The sequence below is a fragment of the Salvelinus sp. IW2-2015 genome, linkage group LG3, assembly GCF_002910315.2.
Source record: "Salvelinus sp. IW2-2015 linkage group LG3, ASM291031v2, whole genome shotgun sequence".
Lineage (NCBI taxonomy): Eukaryota > Metazoa > Chordata > Actinopteri > Salmoniformes > Salmonidae > Salvelinus > Salvelinus sp. IW2-2015.
Genome location: NC_036840.1, coordinates 7,485,857 through 7,503,173, shown reverse-complemented (window position 1 = coordinate 7,503,173; position 17,317 = coordinate 7,485,857). Strand labels below are relative to the sequence as shown.

At 45.1% G+C, this 17,317-nt stretch overlaps 1 protein-coding gene across 1 annotated transcript in view; it reads right to left on the bottom strand.

The window, feature by feature from the left end:
* The window catches only part of LOC111949998 (cadherin-like and PC-esterase domain-containing protein 1), a 125,086-nt gene that overhangs the window by 94,586 nt on the left and 13,183 nt on the right, over positions 1 to 17,317 (bottom strand). The window contains 3 exon segments of the mRNA XM_070434313.1: positions 1,126 to 1,207; positions 1,885 to 1,982; positions 12,585 to 12,762. Of these exon segments, the coding sequence (XP_070290414.1) occupies positions 1,126 to 1,207; positions 1,885 to 1,982; positions 12,585 to 12,762 (358 nt within the window).

The following is a 17,317-nucleotide window of genomic DNA, read 5'->3' as shown; positions in this document are numbered from 1 at the left end:
CAGTGATTATGCCTGTGTCAGTCAGATTCACTCTGCCGTTTGTAAGATAAATTATGTTCTCAAACAAAGGGTGGGCAGAGACCTGGGTCCTGGTCTAAGTAAGAGGGGTGTGGGCGGTCTAAAAGACCTGAAGAGGGGCTGTGAGGGGGTCTGCAMGACTTCAAGCTGAAAGGGGGCAATTGAGGAGGAGACACTCGCCTTCAACCAGGACTGCACCAATGTCAACATTTGTGTGGGAGACGKGCCAAAAAGAAAGGACAATATTGTTCTAGAAGTGGGAGACAATCTGTTCTGTACAGGGAAGAGAACTCWAAACAAAGAGTAAAGAGGTGGAGGAGAACACACAGAGGACCCTCAGGTACTGTCTAAGTCAAGCCGGTTGGTTGTCATTATCTTCCTTCTGAGATATAAAGAAGATAAGTGCCCTTGACGCCAACCAAAAATATATTTTTTGCCCCATCTCCATCAAAGCCCCTCTCTCACTCACTCAATCCATTATCTTTCTTTTCATGCAGTTCTAACAGAGGACGAATATAAGCAGAGATGCATTGGGTCATTATTAACAACTTCTCTGAACTGATCGTTCTCAGAAAGCCAAATTATAGAGAGAGAGAGCAGGTATGAAAGCACTGCAACTCTACGCACGCTGCGCCTTGGTCCATTTATTCCACAGACGATCGTGACACTGCAACCTTTTGAACAAAACAACCACGCATCTTCTCCAAAATGTATCTTCGCCTCATCGTCTACGGTTTCCACMGATACAACTTTAAATAGTACTTTAAGTACTTCAATTTATAGAAGTTTATACAATTTATAGAAGTTATACAAGTCTAGTTACATACGGGTCATTTCCATGAAAACGCATCTGTATTTTAAATGTCTGCTAGCATTGGTCCAAATCTCTACTTTAAGGAACTCAAAGAGCTCGCSTGAAAACTAAAGGTTGCCTGGAAACAGGTGATGACTCACCTAGGTCGTGTTCATTAGGGCACACAACAYAAAATGTTTTCAACGTTTCTTATTGGACAAGTCTCCCCGTTTCAGTCAGTTGTCTTCAGTTTGGTGCATAATGAACACGGCCCAGATATCTTGTATCAGTCAGCGCGCCAGCTGTAGACTCACCTGCTAGCCGGCTGTCTGTCTGGAAGCGACAGAGCCCGTCCACATCAGAGAAGGCCCCCACCAGCCCAGGTATCATGTTGACCTGAGGAGATGACAGATGGGATCCAGTGGATCCAAAGGCAACAAATGAAAGTTAGTGGACTTGTTTGAAGTTGAGGCAAGAGGACTTAGCCAGGTCCCAGATCTGTTTGTGCTGTCTTGCRGACTCCTATAGACCATAGTACTAGCAACAAACAGATCTGGGACAAGGCTAAGGATGGTCCTATACGGTCTCATGTTATGGGATGTCGGTGTTATAGGAGGGTGTGTAAAGGAGAGAGGGAGAAGGAGAGAGGGAGAAGGAGAGAGGGAGAAGGGAATGTGATGTTTGTTGTTGGAGGAGTTCACTGTGTGTTTTCCTGTCGTGTTTGAACTGAGATCCACCATCTCAGGACAGAGCCGTTTTCACTGAATTCTCTCTTGGAAGCCGACTTAGTCCTGGCTTCTAAAAATATTTTCTAGAAGAATCTCTGGGTGGATCTGATTTCACATGAATGCTAGAAGAAAAAAAACTTGTTAGGGGATCAAGCTTCCCTGCTGGGGTTTGAGGAGACTGTGTTACACCAATATGAAACGCACATTAAAACTACACAACCATCATACCCATGTCGGTCAACAATCCGACACGGGGTAACATTCCCACATAGGTCACCAATGTTCCCGTATGAAACGACCTTCCAGTTGAGCATTCCCGTACAGTGTGTGTGTAGCTGGTCTCACCCTCTGATGGGGCTGCAGATGGGAGAAGGACACTCTCCTCAGACAACTCTTCTCCGAACCGCTCAGACACACCAACACACTCCACTCCACACTGCCACCTGGGAGTGAGGGAGAGGGGGAAAGCAGAGGGAACGAATAAGAGATCAGTAAGCATCTTGTACAAATAAATGAAGCTTTTGAAACCATACCAAATACGGTGCTCCAACTGTGTGATCTGGTCAGAGAGCCTAGAGAGAAGAGAGAGAGAGAGAGAGAAGAAGAGAGCTAGGAGAGAGAAGTCAGAGAGGAGACTTGTCAGAGAGAGAGAATGAGATGATGAGATTGAGTAGGGTTGTAACGAAAGAGAGAGAGGAGAGAGAGGACGGAGAGAGAGAAGAGACTGACCCAAATTAAGGATAGAGCTTTGACTATGTACAGACTCAGTGAGCATAGCCTTGCTATTGAGAAGGCCGCCGCTAGGCAGACATGGCTCTCAAGAGAAGACAGGCTATGTGCTCACTGCCCACAAAATGAGGTGGAAACTGAGCTGCACTTCCTAACCTCCTGCCCAATGTATGACCATATTAGAGAGACTATTTTCCTCTCAGATTACACAGATCCACAAAGAATTCGAAAACAAATCCAATTTGAAAACTCCCATATCTACTGGGTGAAATTCCACCAGTGTGCCATCACAGCAGCAAGATTTGTGACCTGTTGCACAAGAAAAGGCAACAGTCGAAGAACAACACCCTTAGTAGTAATACAACCATATTTAGTTTATTTATTTTAACTTGTGTGCGTTTAACCATTTGTAACATTGTTACACACTCGTAATATACTATAATATGACATTTGTTCATGTCTTTATTGTTTTGAAAACATTCTGTATGTGTAATGTTTACTGGTTAATTTTGTATTGTTTATTTCACTTTTGTAATTTATCTACCTCACTTGCTTTGGCAATGTTAACACATGTTTCCATGCCAATAAAGCCCCTTGAATTGATTGAATTGAAAAATGAGAGAGAGAGAGAGAGAGAGAGAGAGAGAGAGAGAGAGAGAGAAGAGACCGAGAGAGAGAGAGAGCAGAGGAGAGAGAGCAGAGAGAGCGAGAGAGAGAGAGAGAGAGAGAGAGAGAGAGAGAGAGAGAGAGTAGTAGAGAGAGAGAGAGAGAGAGCAGAGAGAGAGGGTAGAGAGAGAGAGAGCGTAGAGAGAGAGAGAGCGGCTGAGAGACGAGAGAGAGCGGAGAGAGAGAGAGGTAGAGAGAGAGAGGAGAGAGAGAGAGAGAGAGAGAGAGAGAGAGAGAGAGAGAGAGAGAGAGAGAGAGAGAGAGAGAGAGAGAGAGAGAGAGAGAGATGAGAGAGAGAGAGAGCATGAGAGAGAGAGAGAGAGAGAGGAGAGAGAGGGAGAGAGAGAGACGAGAGAGAGAGAGAGAGTAGAGAGAGAGAGAGAGAAGAAGAAGAGAGAAAAGAGAGAGAGAGAGAGAGAGAGAGAAGAGACAGAGAGAGAGAGAGAGAGGAGAGAGAGAGAGAAGGAGAGAGAGCAGAGAGAGGAGAGAGAAGACAGAGACGAGATGAGGAGAGCGAGAGAGCGGACGAGAATGAGCGAGAGAGAATAGAGAGAGAGAGGTAGAGAGTACATTGAGTTATCTTAGAACTAAACTGTGTAGAAGTAGATAGAGACTCCCTAAACACGCAGAGAACGAGATAGGTAGAAAGCTAGAAAACGGAAATGATTTTATCGTGGTGCTATCTGCCCTTAGAAATCATTTTGGTATATAGATGGCTTTTACATAACTCCTTTCCTGCCTGTGTGTCAGAGAGAAATACGACATAACAGAGAGATCGCATAGAGAGAGAGGAGAGAAACAAATCTGAGAGTCTAGCAATCCTGTACAGCCCAGATATCTCGGAGAGGAGAGGAACGTGGTAGTTTTTGGGGCCAGACCTCATTGGCTGTTTTGGTTCCTCATCTGTTCTGAAGCATTTAGACCAGTAAATGGTATTGGAACGTGACTTAAACAAGCAATATTATGGCCAGCCTAGAAGATGGAATGGATAGCAAGATACAATTTACCTGTGTGTTTGTAAAATATATTATGATACACAACATGCCACACCTACACCTGTGATCTGTATACCAGAGAAGAGATAAAGTGATTAGTGTTCTTTGTAACCTGATAATCATGCATTTCACGGTCTTGCTAACAAGGCTCCCATATCAGCCGCTCGCCATTATTGAACCCTGAATTACAGCCCAAAGCCCCAGGACCCCTTCAGAACAGACACAACCAAACACCACACAACACGACACACACACACATCACACCCACACAACGACACACACACACACACCACACACACACAACACACACACACACACCACACCAAATATAAAACCCCTAAATCACCCCCACACACAAGCTATCAAACCTACACAGCACACTCCAGACTAACACACAACACCACACACCAACAGCTCACACCACACTGGAATTTAGTGGTTTTAGGGGCAAGGCCATTTGGCCTTCAAGAGGTACCCAATCTGCCAGGGCACCAAGGCCATTTGCTAGGGCACCAAGGCCATTTGCTAGGGCACCAAGGCCATTTGCTAGGGCACCAAGGCCAATTCAATTTATTTGAAAAACTAAAAACAGTAGCTTTTCTGTTAAGAAAAACATAAGTGTATGCAAATCCATAAATAATTAGCCTACATGTGTAGGTGATAGGCTTTGGCTACAGCCTGTCATGGCCAGATCGATGCTGACATGAGGGAGGCACCTGAAAATGTAACCAAACATTAATGAGACTTTTAATTCTATATATCAGTGGAGGCTCCTCCTCAGAAGAAGGGGAGGACCATCCTCGCCAGTGAAATTGAAAAATAAATAAAAGTGAAACATTTTTAGATAAAACTATACTAAATATATTCATAAATATATTCATATGTCAACAAATAATTGATTAAACTACACTGTTTTGCAATGAAGGTCTACAGTAACTTCAACAGCACTGTCTGGGGTAGCACCATGGTGTAGCCAGACAACAGCTAGCTTCCATCCACCTCTGGCTACATTGACTTCAATACAAAACCTAGGAGGTTCGTAGGCCTAACCCCCTTCAATAGACATACATGGTAATTATGACCACTTCCGGAGGATGTTCTCCAATCAATCAAAGCTTTTGCAGTATGAACTGACATGTCCATCCAATCACAGTATTAGGATCAAAGAATGAACCTAGTCTGTTGTATTGGGATTGTGTCACAGAGCATTATGGGGGTTCTATGTGTTGAGAAGCTTGGTGGCATTATTGGATAGAGATTGAGAATGAAGAGTGATAGTTGAGCATTTTTGGGATATTATTCAATTCAAATTAGTTTTTTTCTAAATACAGGAGACGGAGGAGGTATATTATTCATTTTTTCAGGACTTTATTTTTGTGTCCAGTTAGTGCAATATGTTTAAATTTGCCTTGCTAACTTAAGTAGCAAGTAGCAGTAGCTAGCAGCATGAGCGTGCAGTTTTCTCCGTGTGAATTAAAACCGCGGGTCGACCTCTGCCTGAGATCAGTTTCATGAAGAAGGAGGAAAAGGTGAGGGCGTTCAATACCAACTGGTATCAAAAGTATAGCTGGTTAACAGGGAGCCTTTCATCAAGCTGCCTGTATTGCTGGCCTTGCCTGCTTTTTGGAAAGCCTGAGCCTTGGGCTGTGACCTGAAGAACATTGATTGCTCAGGTAAACGGCATCACAAAAGCAGGGAGCATATAAATGCCTACATCAGATTCAAGCTTCCGGGAAAAAGCCGCATCGATCATGTAATGGACGAAGGTCCGCYTATTCAAACTGCGCAACACAACGGGAAATTAAAAAGAAACGGATGTATCACTGCCATTTTGGGCATGCAAGAATTTGCTTTTAGACGACACGACGAGAGAGAAAGTTCCACTAACAAGGGAAGCTACAAGGAGCTTGCAGAGGTACTAGCTCGTTATGATGCWTTACTTGCTGAAAATATGGAACTTTCTACTGTCTTTRCTGGGTTTTCGAAATCAATTCAGAATGATTTGATAGCTTCCATCGCATCATCCATTAAAAGAGAGGTGGACACAGCGCCGTTTTTTCGCATGGCAAATAGACAAAACTACAGACATCAGCTGTCGCTTGCAGTTGTTAGTTATCGTCAGGTAGGTGCAAAGCTGGAAGATGTTGATTAGATTTTCTTTACTTCTAAATTTTGAGGAGATCTTTGCTCACACAGATGTTGTGTTTGACAAAGTGCAGCAGCAAGCCATGGATGTAGCCTACTGTAAGAAAATAGAGAATCTGACAAGCAGAATGGAGGAGCACAAGTCTGATGTAGTATTCAGTGCCATATATGAGAAGGCAGCAAGTATGACTGAGGATCCAGAGATCATGCAGAGGAGGAAGTGTTGGCAGGGCACTCACGATGTAAGGCACACCTACAAAGCACTGTATGACTCAATTCATGATAACATCAAGTCTCAGATAGCACAGAGGTACAAAAGCCTGGACAGCATGCAATTCCTGGAGTTGTTAGTTGTTAGTAAATTTGATTCATTCAATAAAAAATTGGTGCTGCCATAGAGTTACATTAGAAGTGCCCATCCAAGAAGGCCCAAGGTCATTGGCCTCAGATAAAATGACGTCAAATCACGTTATATGTACCGTAGCTTTGATTGGACTGACCATGTCAACATAACACTTTCAAAATCTTAGCTAGCAGTCATCATCATGAATCAAGTTGACAAACTACTGGCAAATCCTTTTCAATCCTTGTCAAATGAAGATACATAATGAAGGTAAATTATAGATAAAATGGATCGGTGATCATCGGCCACTGGACATAAACATTACACAACAAGTTGGAAATCGCACATTTTTAACAATGAGTGGTTTGGAAGGAATCAATGGCTAACTGCAAGAATTGCAAAGCCATCACTAGCCRGATATTCAGTGGAATGGGTGTGTGGTCTAAGTCTGGGTTTAAGGGTCTCTTTTTCAAGCTTAAAAGGATAAACATTCAACATTGGCCATGCTGACAATCCAGCATGGCTTCTACGGCGCTCAAAACAACTGGAAACTCAGAACTGAGAAATCTCAGCCTTAAAGACAATAGGGAACTCGTGAAAAAAACTAGCTCCGACTGGGAAAATATGTTTTGTATGGTCATCCAACTCGGAATTCCAAGTCGGAAACTCGGGCCTCTATCTAGAGCTCCGACCTGAAGATCACTGACGTCATGATTCGACCTTGTTTTTTTCAGAGTTCCCAGTTGTCTTGAAAGCACCATAAATCCAGAGAATGCCCGACATTGATAATAKAAATTTGTCACAAAAGACCGCCGCACCATCTTCCTGTTCAAGTGAGCACAACAAGGTGATTCCAAAATTATGTCTTGTATGCTGCTGCATAAATTATGTWATATGCCAGGGAGATATGTATACTGTAGCTAAGTAATAAACTCAGCAACAAAAAAAAAGTCCTCTCACTGTCAACTGCATTTATTTTCAGCAAACTTAACATGTGTAAATATTTGTATGAACATAACAAGATTCAACAACTGAGACATAAACTGAACAAGTTCCACAGACATGTGACAAACAGAAATTGAAAAATGTGTCCCTGAACAAAGGGGGGGTCAAAATCAAAAGTAACAGTCAGTATCTGGTGTGGCCACCAGCTGCGTTAAGTACTGCAGTGCATCTCCTCCTCATGGACTGCACCAGATTTGTGAGTTCTCGCTGTGAGATGTTACCCCACTCTTCCACCAACGCACCTGCAAGTTCCCYGACATTTCTGGGGGGAATGGCCCTAGCCCTCACCCTACAATCCAACAGGTCCCAGACGTGCTCAATGGGATTGAGATCTGGGCTATTCGCTGGCCATGGCAGAACACTGATATTCATGTCTTGCAGGAAATCACACACAGAACGAGCAGTATGGGTGGTGGCATTGTCATGCTGGGGGGTCATGTTAGGATGAGACTGCAGGAAGGGTACCACATGAGGGAGGAGGATGTCTTCCCTGTAACGCAGAGCATTGAGATTGCCTGCAATGACAACAAGCTCAGTCCGATGATGCTGTGACACACTGCCCCAGACCATGACGGAGCTTAGGCCTGTCTCTTATACACATCTAGATGTGTATAAGAGACAGCATCTGCAGTCCTCATGCCTCCTTGCAGCATGCCTAAGGCACGTTCAGACAGATGAGCAGGAACACTGGGCCTGTCTCTTATACACATCTAGATGTGTATAAGAGACAGATTGTGGACAGTCTGAGCATTGATGGAGGAATTGTGCATTCCTGGTGTAACTCGGGCAGTTGTTGTTGCCATCCTGTACCTGTCCCACAGGTGTGATGTTCGGATGTACCGATCCTGTGCAGGTGTTGTTACACGTGGTCTGCCACTGCGAGGACGATCGGCTGTCCGTCCCTTCTCCCTGTAGCGCTGTCTTAGGCGTCTCACAGTACTGACATTGTATTTTATTGCCCTGGCCACATCTGCAGTCCTCATGCCTCCTTGCAGCATGCCTAAGGCACGTTCAGACAGATGAGCAGGAACACTGGGCTTCTTTCTGTTTATGTTTTTCAGAGTCAGTAGAAAGGCCTCTTTAGTGTCCTACGTTTTCATAACTGTGACCTTAATTGCCTACCGTCTGTAAGCTGTTAGTGTCTTAACGACCGTTCCACAGGTGCATGTTCATTAATTGTTTATGGTTCATTGAACAAGCATGGGAAACAGTGTTTAAACCCTTTACAATGAAGATCTGTGACGTTATTTGGATATTTATGAATTATCTTTGAAAGACAGGGCCCTGAAAAAGGGACTTTTCTTTTTTTGCTGAGTTTAGTAAGTGTACGTTGTGTAGTAAGCTGTTAGTAGCCCATGTGCCTAACTCTAATAATTTGCTCCCTCTTCCCCTCATAACTTAGCCTACTGTTCTGACTTGCTGGTGCACATTTAGTCTATAGCCTGTTTTAGAAAAATGTCATAATCGAATATTTTAAGAGCTTTCATTGTCTGCTTATATGTTCCCTTTATTTACCCTACGGTTCTGACTTGGTGTACAGGGAGAATACTGTACGAACGGCCCATGTTCTGAATTCTGTCACTGTACATTTCAAAAGTGCTGAACAAATAGTTATATTGACTACATTAGTCCTAGTTCGCTCTTTAATGTCTTTATCAAAATCACGGATTGCCTCTTATCTGCTCGTCGTCCCCTTATGCAATAGTTTGTACATCTCAATTATCAGTAGAAACCAATTTTTTAAGCAAGTCAGCCATATCAGCAATGTTTTTTTAAAAGGCAGTAAATTATGCTGAATTAACTTTTTCGCTGCCAGACAGGTTTCCGCTGATAGCCAGGTGTATCGGTGGTGTTAAGGCTGTGTAAGGGAGGCYAAGTCAGGTGCAGGAGAGCAGAGTAAACAGGCACACTTTTATTCCATTCAACAATAAGCACAAAAAATGACATAAGTGCCCAAAAACACGGAACATAAACAATAAAAGTATCGCGCGTGAACATACACCGTTAACAATGAACAATTACACACAAAGACATGATGGGGAACAGAGGACTAAATACATGTAGATTGATTGGGGAATGAAAACCAGGTGTGTACGGAACAAGTGTCACGCCCTGACCATAGTTTGCTTTGTATGTTTCTATGTTTTGTTTGGTCAGGGTGTGATCTGAGTGGGCATTCTATGTTGTATGTCTAGTTTGTCTGTTTCTGTGTTTGGCCTGAAATGGTTCTCAATCAGAGGCAGGTGTTAGTCGTTGTCTCTGATTGGGAACCATATTTAGGTAGCCTGTTTTATCTTTTGGTTTGTCGGTGTTTGTCTTCCGTGTCAGTGTTTGTCGCCACAGGGTACTGTTTCGTTTGTTCACATTGTTTATTGTTTTGTTTAGTGTTCTGAGTTTAATTAAAAACATCATCATGAACACTTACCACGCTGCGCTTTGGTCCTCCTCTCTTTCTCCCGAAGACGATCGTTACAACAAGACAAAACAAATGGACATGTGAAAAATGGAGCGGCGATGGCTAGAAAGCCGGTGACGTCGATCGCCGTGGTGTTGCGACTGGTGGGAGTGGGTGGGTGGGGGGTGGGGGGTCATTTGCCCCACCAAAATGTACATGCTAAAATCACCACTGCCAATAGAATATGTCAACTTTTGGACTATGGGGGAAAGTAGATTGACATAGGCTAGTGCTTTTGCTGTTCGTTACTCATCTTGTTGGCTGACGAAAAGTAAATGTGGACACTTCTAACATCTTCAATATGCACCTCGGAATTTGATAAGAAGGACGCTGCATCCCCAATATGTCGGTCTTCACTTGTAGCCTACTTCGGAGCTGCGAAGCCTGTGAGAAGGATCGGTTCACGGGCATTGACCAATAAGAATTGAGATATCTGAGAGAGCACGTGAGTGAGAGGTGCTTCGGAGTAGGCTACGGTGATTGGCAGCCGGGAGAAGGGAATTATAATTATTAWATTCAGCCCAAGGGCACAACGGCCACGTTGGTCGCAAGGGATACATTTTCTTAGAGGGCATTACTGCCTAACAAGGGGGCATCGACAGCCACGGCCGCTGATGCCATCAGAGAATTCGAGCCCTGACACACAAGCACGCACAGTCTGCTGGGAGACTAAAAAGGCCCTCAGAGAAAACAACAGTAACAGTAAATGCCAATCTCTGTGTCTCTGTTTGGGTTGGCTTGAGTAAACAGGAAATGATTGGCTCCCTCTAATCTGATGCATTCGAGCCAATAAGAGACTAACACAATTAGGGCTCATCAAATTAAAGATCTGGACTCTTTCTTCCAGGAACCCTACCCTTTCATTCCAGTACACTCCAGTTTTTAGGCCCTGATGTAGATCAGACAAATCCATTATATGGGAGACTGGGCTGAAATTRTCTGTCACACACGTAGCATACCTTGGCAATGACACAGGCAGTGTCCCAATACTGTTAAATGGCCCCATTCCTTGTCTCCTTCACAAGCAAAGGCCACCCCTGCTAATGACACAGGCATATCCCAATACTCTTAAACATTCCCCATTCCTTGTCTCCTCTTTCCATCATAAATACGCACACGTGCAATATGACGCTTTTATAGGACACTTTTAGGACACAGTCCTAAAGACATTTACCAGGCCCATGCTATTCAGTTTCTGGGCTGGTAAAGTCATTAAGGGTGTTGCTGTTTACCTAACGACCTGCTGGGTTCTTTGATCAGGGTGACCAGAGCAAAAGTGTGGTCTACAGGCTGACCTGTCAATCATCACACTGATGGGGTGAGTGACAGCTGGGCGTTCTGACACACAGAGCCTGACCCCTGAGACCTGGCGATACTCTCCTCTTGATAGTAAAACAACACCAGGGACGAACACACACACACACACACAACACACACACAACACACACACACACACACACACACACACACACACACCACACACACACACACACACACACACACACACACACACACACACACACACACACACACACACACACACACACACACACACACACACACACACGAATGTGTGTAAACACACACACATAAGTAATCCTTGTGACTAGTCTTACTAGTAGAGCAGTGATTTATGACTCTGAATGACAAGGGTAGTTTAAACATCTGGTCTCCTATAAGTGTCCCTGTCTCTATCGCTCTCTCCCCCTCTGCCTTCCAGCTGAACTAGCCACACGGTATTTCTGTGCTGAGCTCCAAGGATTTTCCAGTAGTGTCCTTCACTGGGTCACTGGAATACCATTCTCCCTTTCCTACTCCATACACACTCACACAGCCTGGGCCAGACAGAGGGAGTGATTACAGAGAAAGTCCTGAAATAAGAAGGAAATCTTGCCTTATTCATCTCAGTCTTTTTCTGCAATCCAACAATCTTATTTTGTCTGACTGGGATGGGTGTGTACAGTCGAAGGCGGTGTGGGGAGAAGGGGGGGGGCGGGGGGTAGTGAGCCCTAAAAAGGACAGTAAAGGACAGTAAACCCAGCAGGTGGTGCAGACCAGGCTCTGTAGCTGTTAACCCTTTAACCTCTTCCCACCCACCTGCCTGGCCAGAGCAGCAGGCCTCTCTCACACACACACACCTCTGTTAACCCTGCTCTAATGCCTGTGTCTGTACGTCATGAGTGACTGGAATACGGCCYTGCGCGTGTGTGTATGCGCGCAAGTCACTTGCCTGGGGACAAATAGCTAGTGAATGAAGCCATTGTGTGTATACTTCCTTTCTCCTCACTTGACGAGGGAAACATGGAATAAGTGAATAACGGATTGTTTGTGTATGTGTGCAGGTACAGACTGTACCGTACAGTATACTATTTATCTATCAGCTTCTACCTCTCTTGGACCCTTTCCACCCATTCCTTGCCTCTCATCCCTCTCCATGCTCCCTCCCTCCCTCTCTGCTTCTCTCCTCATCCTTCCGTCTTAACTGTAAAACCTGCTCACCTCTATTTTACCCTAATCTCTTCATCCTGCATCTCTCTTGATCCTTCTCCTCTTTCCTCCCTCTCCTCCGACCTTTCTTCCACCTTCCCTCCCACCACTCTCGGTCACTGCTATCTTTTCTCAGTGCTAGCTGATGCTGTTGAAAAACMTTTCCCTTCACCCTCCATCTCTCTCTCTATCCATCCATCCCTCCCTCCCTCCATCTCACCGTTGTCGCGTCTCAGGGCGGTGTTGGTCTCGGCGTATCGGGACAGGCTGACCTCGTAGCCTCGCTGCTCCAGGATCCGCTGGAACAGCTGGACCTCTGTATCCGCGGCTACGTGCTGACCCGTCAACACGACGGCCCGCGTGACCCGCCCGGCCCGGTTCTGATTGGACCCCTTGACCTGAGGAAGAGGGGGGAGAGAGGGATGTTCAATATCGACATATAGAGAGGTCACTCCAACCACCAACAGCATTGCTGTATATTTATATGCAATACAAACAAAGACTGTACAGACAGTACATGATGCCAAGAGTGACCATTTCCTGGCAGTTCATATGGAACTATTTCTCATTTCAATCCTATTTGTATTTACATTTTTTATCGAACCTTTATTTAACTAGGCAAGTCTTAAGAACAAATTCTTATTTACAATGACGGCCTAACCCCTAAACRCTACCCCGGATGACGCTGGGCCAATTGTGTGCCACCCTATGGGACTCCCAATCACAGCCGGTTGTGATACAGCCTGGAATCTAACCAGGGTCTGTAGTGACGCCTCTAGCKCTGAYATGCAGTGCCTTAGACGCTGCACCACTCGGGAGCCAGAATGTATTACCGGCACTTAAACAKTGCCCCCATAAACGATTGAAAAGGMCATCAAAACAGTGAACAGAACAACCCTAGAGCACTAGSGAGTAGAGCCTGAGCCAAACAAGCTTAAACCCTTAGCYAGCGAGAGAGAAACCAGTTGTGAAGGGTTAGGCTGACAGAGACATATGAAAGCCATGTAGCTGCTCAGCTCGCTCTGTTTACACAACTCTGGGCTGGATAAGCTGGATAAGAATAGCAGCAGGATCAAACTGTGATGGCTGGGGCAGGGGTGAAGGTAGGGAGGGGAGGGGAGACGGAGGGTAGGACAGAGAGAGAAAAAGTTAATCTCCTTTGGTAAGGAGAGGGAGGGCAGTTTTCACTYTATCATTTCTGAAGTAGAAGGACTTTTCTTTCAGAACTGTTCGCCCCTCCCTCTCCGTTGCCTGCTCATTCATTTGTCTCTCTATCAYTCTCTTCCTCTCTCTTATCCCTTTCTCCTTTTCCTTTGAATCTCGCTCTCCGGTCTTTCTGTCTCTCTCYCTCTCCATTCGTCTCCCCTCTCTCTCTCTRTCTTACCCTTCTCCCTTTAAATCACTCTCTCCAGTCTCTCTCTCTCCATACCATTCCTCTCCAGTCTCTCTATTTTCTCTCGTTCGTTCCTCTCGTTCTCCCGAGGCCTATGGTGGCGTGGCCTGTAAACGTTTCCATCTGGGAGCTGCAGGCCACATCAGAGGGAACYTCACAAGACCCRCATAACTACAACGAGTTTCTCTACCCTCCAACCAGCTCCACAGAATCCTTTCCACCCTTTAATACACCCACAGCCCCCTTCTCTCTCCACCTTCCAATACTTACACTCCCCCTTTCCATCCTCTCTTCCCCCAGAWACTAATCTCAAACAAGCAATTATTCCACAGCGCTCATCCTGCTGCCTCCCTGCCTGCCAATCCSCCATGGCCCAGTTCAAACACAAACATTATTATTTCATTAGGAGATTCCCCAAATTGGGATCCTAGGCCTAGAACTCTTTTTGTCTTCTTTCATTTTTCTTCCTCTCCCTCGCTCCCTTTCTCCCTGAGTAATAACAAATACACTCCATCACCCCTTCCTCCTCCTCTCTTCTTCCTCCAGCAAGGAAGGAGCGAGTTTACAGTTGGCCCATAACACAGAGTGAAATATTAGAATAATATTACCTTGATAAGCGGGGAATCGAATCAAGGTGTTTATACAACAGAGGCAATCCTCTGAGCAGCGRACCTTCAATATAATCTGTAGCCGAGAGGGACTCATAGTAAACCCACTCATAAACAGTTTATTTGGCAGAGTGAGGGAGAACCACTGCTGGGGAAATMATGTTTGTATTGATTATACTGTTTTGGTATACACAGCACACAGCCGRGAGCTCAGGTTTACCGAGGAAATTGCTTCCACTTTTTCATTTGGTAACTGATTTGATGAGCAAAGGAGTTTGCATCAATGCTGCATAATGCCTCTTTGCACGTACAGAAATAGTGTGGTGAATACAGCCGATTTATGATGTATTCATAGTTTAGTTTAGCAATGGTTAACAAACTATTTACTAATGGTTTATAATGAGTTAACAAGCAGCCCTTAAACTGAAGAGTTCTCCATGTTTTCTAAAACGACCTAATCTGCCAGTGCTGACATCACCAACGAGAAAAAAAATACGGACCGCGCCCATCGTCCCCATGACGACCCTGTGACAGACAGTGGAGCCCCTCTAGCTGTCAGAGGGGCAGTAGCATTGAGTGTACAGTATCTGGTATGTGTTCTGCTGATACTGAATCCCAGTATCCCACATTTAGTCGTATATTAATAGACCTGCTATCTTTAACAGTCCTGGCTGACTGGGCCCGACCTATGGTTCTTCCCAACAGGTCACTCTCTCTGGTCCTTCCACCCCATGGCAACCCCCTGGCCATAGCTGCGGGAAGTAGGGGTGCTGAGGGTGCTGCAGCACCCCRTGAAAAATCWGAATWAAAAAAAATGTGGCACCAAAATGTACAGCAACCCCTCCCTCAAACTACTTCTAGTGGCTATGCCCCTGGCACTCCCCTGGCAACCGCTCTGATGCTAGCAGACATATGGTTACGATAAACATCTTCACCTTAACCCCTCACTCCAGTCCAGATGAAGACCCATACACACAGTACGTGAACACACTACCTAACCAATTGTGACACTAAACTTGACCCCAAACCACAAGACTTCAACATCGTCCACATCCTCCCCCCAAATACATGACTCAATACAGTTTATTGGCTTGATTATGACGTACAGCCAGGTTGTGCCCCACATTCTCTGCCWCCACTGCTGAAATATGAACGCAACAGAGTGATGTGATGTCACAGCAGTTTTTTTGGATGGTCACATGTGAACTGGGTGGTGCTCTGCTCTGGGTTGGTTTCCAGACACAGATCTCTACAGTTTCTACAACACACCATTTCTAAGCAAAACAAGACAGATGTATCACTTTAACCCCAACCTTCTACCACAATAGTAGCTACACTGACACTGTTAGTAAATATGGGGAAAGACAGCTTTCAATGGACTGAGAGTACTACAATATTTACGAGTGACTCACATGATCTCAGCAGCCCATACAAATCAAAGCGTTTCCATACGACCGTGAAAAGTCAACCCACATAAATCTACCCTGGGTTCACTTCACATACCACATCCAGTGTGTGATAGCTAGCCCTCTGAGGTGGGTCTGTTAACCGTGCCCTATAATGACCATGTTTCCCTCCATCTGTGGAGAGAAGGAGGAATGCAGGGGGTTAATGGGCCTTGCACTCGTTTAGAAGGAAAATACATGTGTGAAAGTTTAGCTGTCTAGGGAGAGGGAGGAGAGAGAGAGGGAGAGAGGAAGAGAGGGAGAGATGGGGAATTAGGGGACAGGAGGGTGAGCCAAAAGGAGAAAGGCCTGTTTGTGTGAGACTGCAGGAGAGTCTGGAGAGGCCGAGGCTGGCTGTATAAGTCCTGGTTCTGGCCCTGTCTGTGTGTTAGTATTCATCTGGGTCTGGAAGGCCTGTTTGGTCATGCACTACCATGCTGCATCTCTCCTTGGTTACTGGTGAAGGATCTGCCAAGGAGGCTTCTGTTCTCTACTTCTCTCATTTATTCTCACAGTCATTCTCTCCCTGCCTCCATTTCTCATCCCTCACTCTTTTCTTCCTCCACTCCCTCTGACCCTCTGTCAAAATATCCATCTGAGCCCTTCATTGCCCCATCTTTCTGGCTCTCTTTCCCACTCTCTCCTTCCATCCCTAACCTTCTCGCTCGGTGACAGGATGTGGCTTAGTCTTACCACTGGCTCCATGGGTAGAGTTCAGTGTGTCTGAGAGGCCCAGGGTTATAAATACTCCCATCTCAGCCATGCACACAGAGACAGACAGAGAAACAGATATACAGCCCACTGGCAATATATAGACACCCATTCCATGACTCATATCACCCAGTCACATCCAAGGCCAAACACCCATATTGAGGGGGTCTGCAAAACGCATATCGCCCTATCCCATATAAGTCACATTCAGTACATCGAGTAAGACATCTTGTTCTAAGTTGAGAGCAGTCAAAACAAATCAGAAAGTCATCATTCAATCACAACAAATGTGCATTTTACATGCGCAAATATGTAGTTAAACATAACAGAAAGCTACATGCATAATGACTCAATGTACCCATTTGAAATATGTATCCAGAGGCAACTTGAGCATACTTCCTTATAACCACATACCCTTACAAACAATACCTCCTATGCTGTACTCACAGGTGAAATACCTACCCGAGAAGACATTAACCCATATCAAATATAAACATAGACCTACACATTGGCTGGCTACTAAACATCCAATTCCATAGAGTAGTGAAGCATGCAAGGATCAGACCTTTACAATACAGACCTCAGACAAGAACTATGGGTACACWTTGGGGACATACTGTACATGCTCTTAAAACTGCCCTACTGTACTGTAAAGTAATGCACACATCAGACAGGTGGGGTGAGCTGTCTAAAATCATCTCCAGACTTCCAAGTATTTGTCTCCATCTTTCCTCAGTACAGTAATATGGTGCAGGTGTCTCCATCCTTCCTCAGTACAGTAATATGGTGCAGGTGT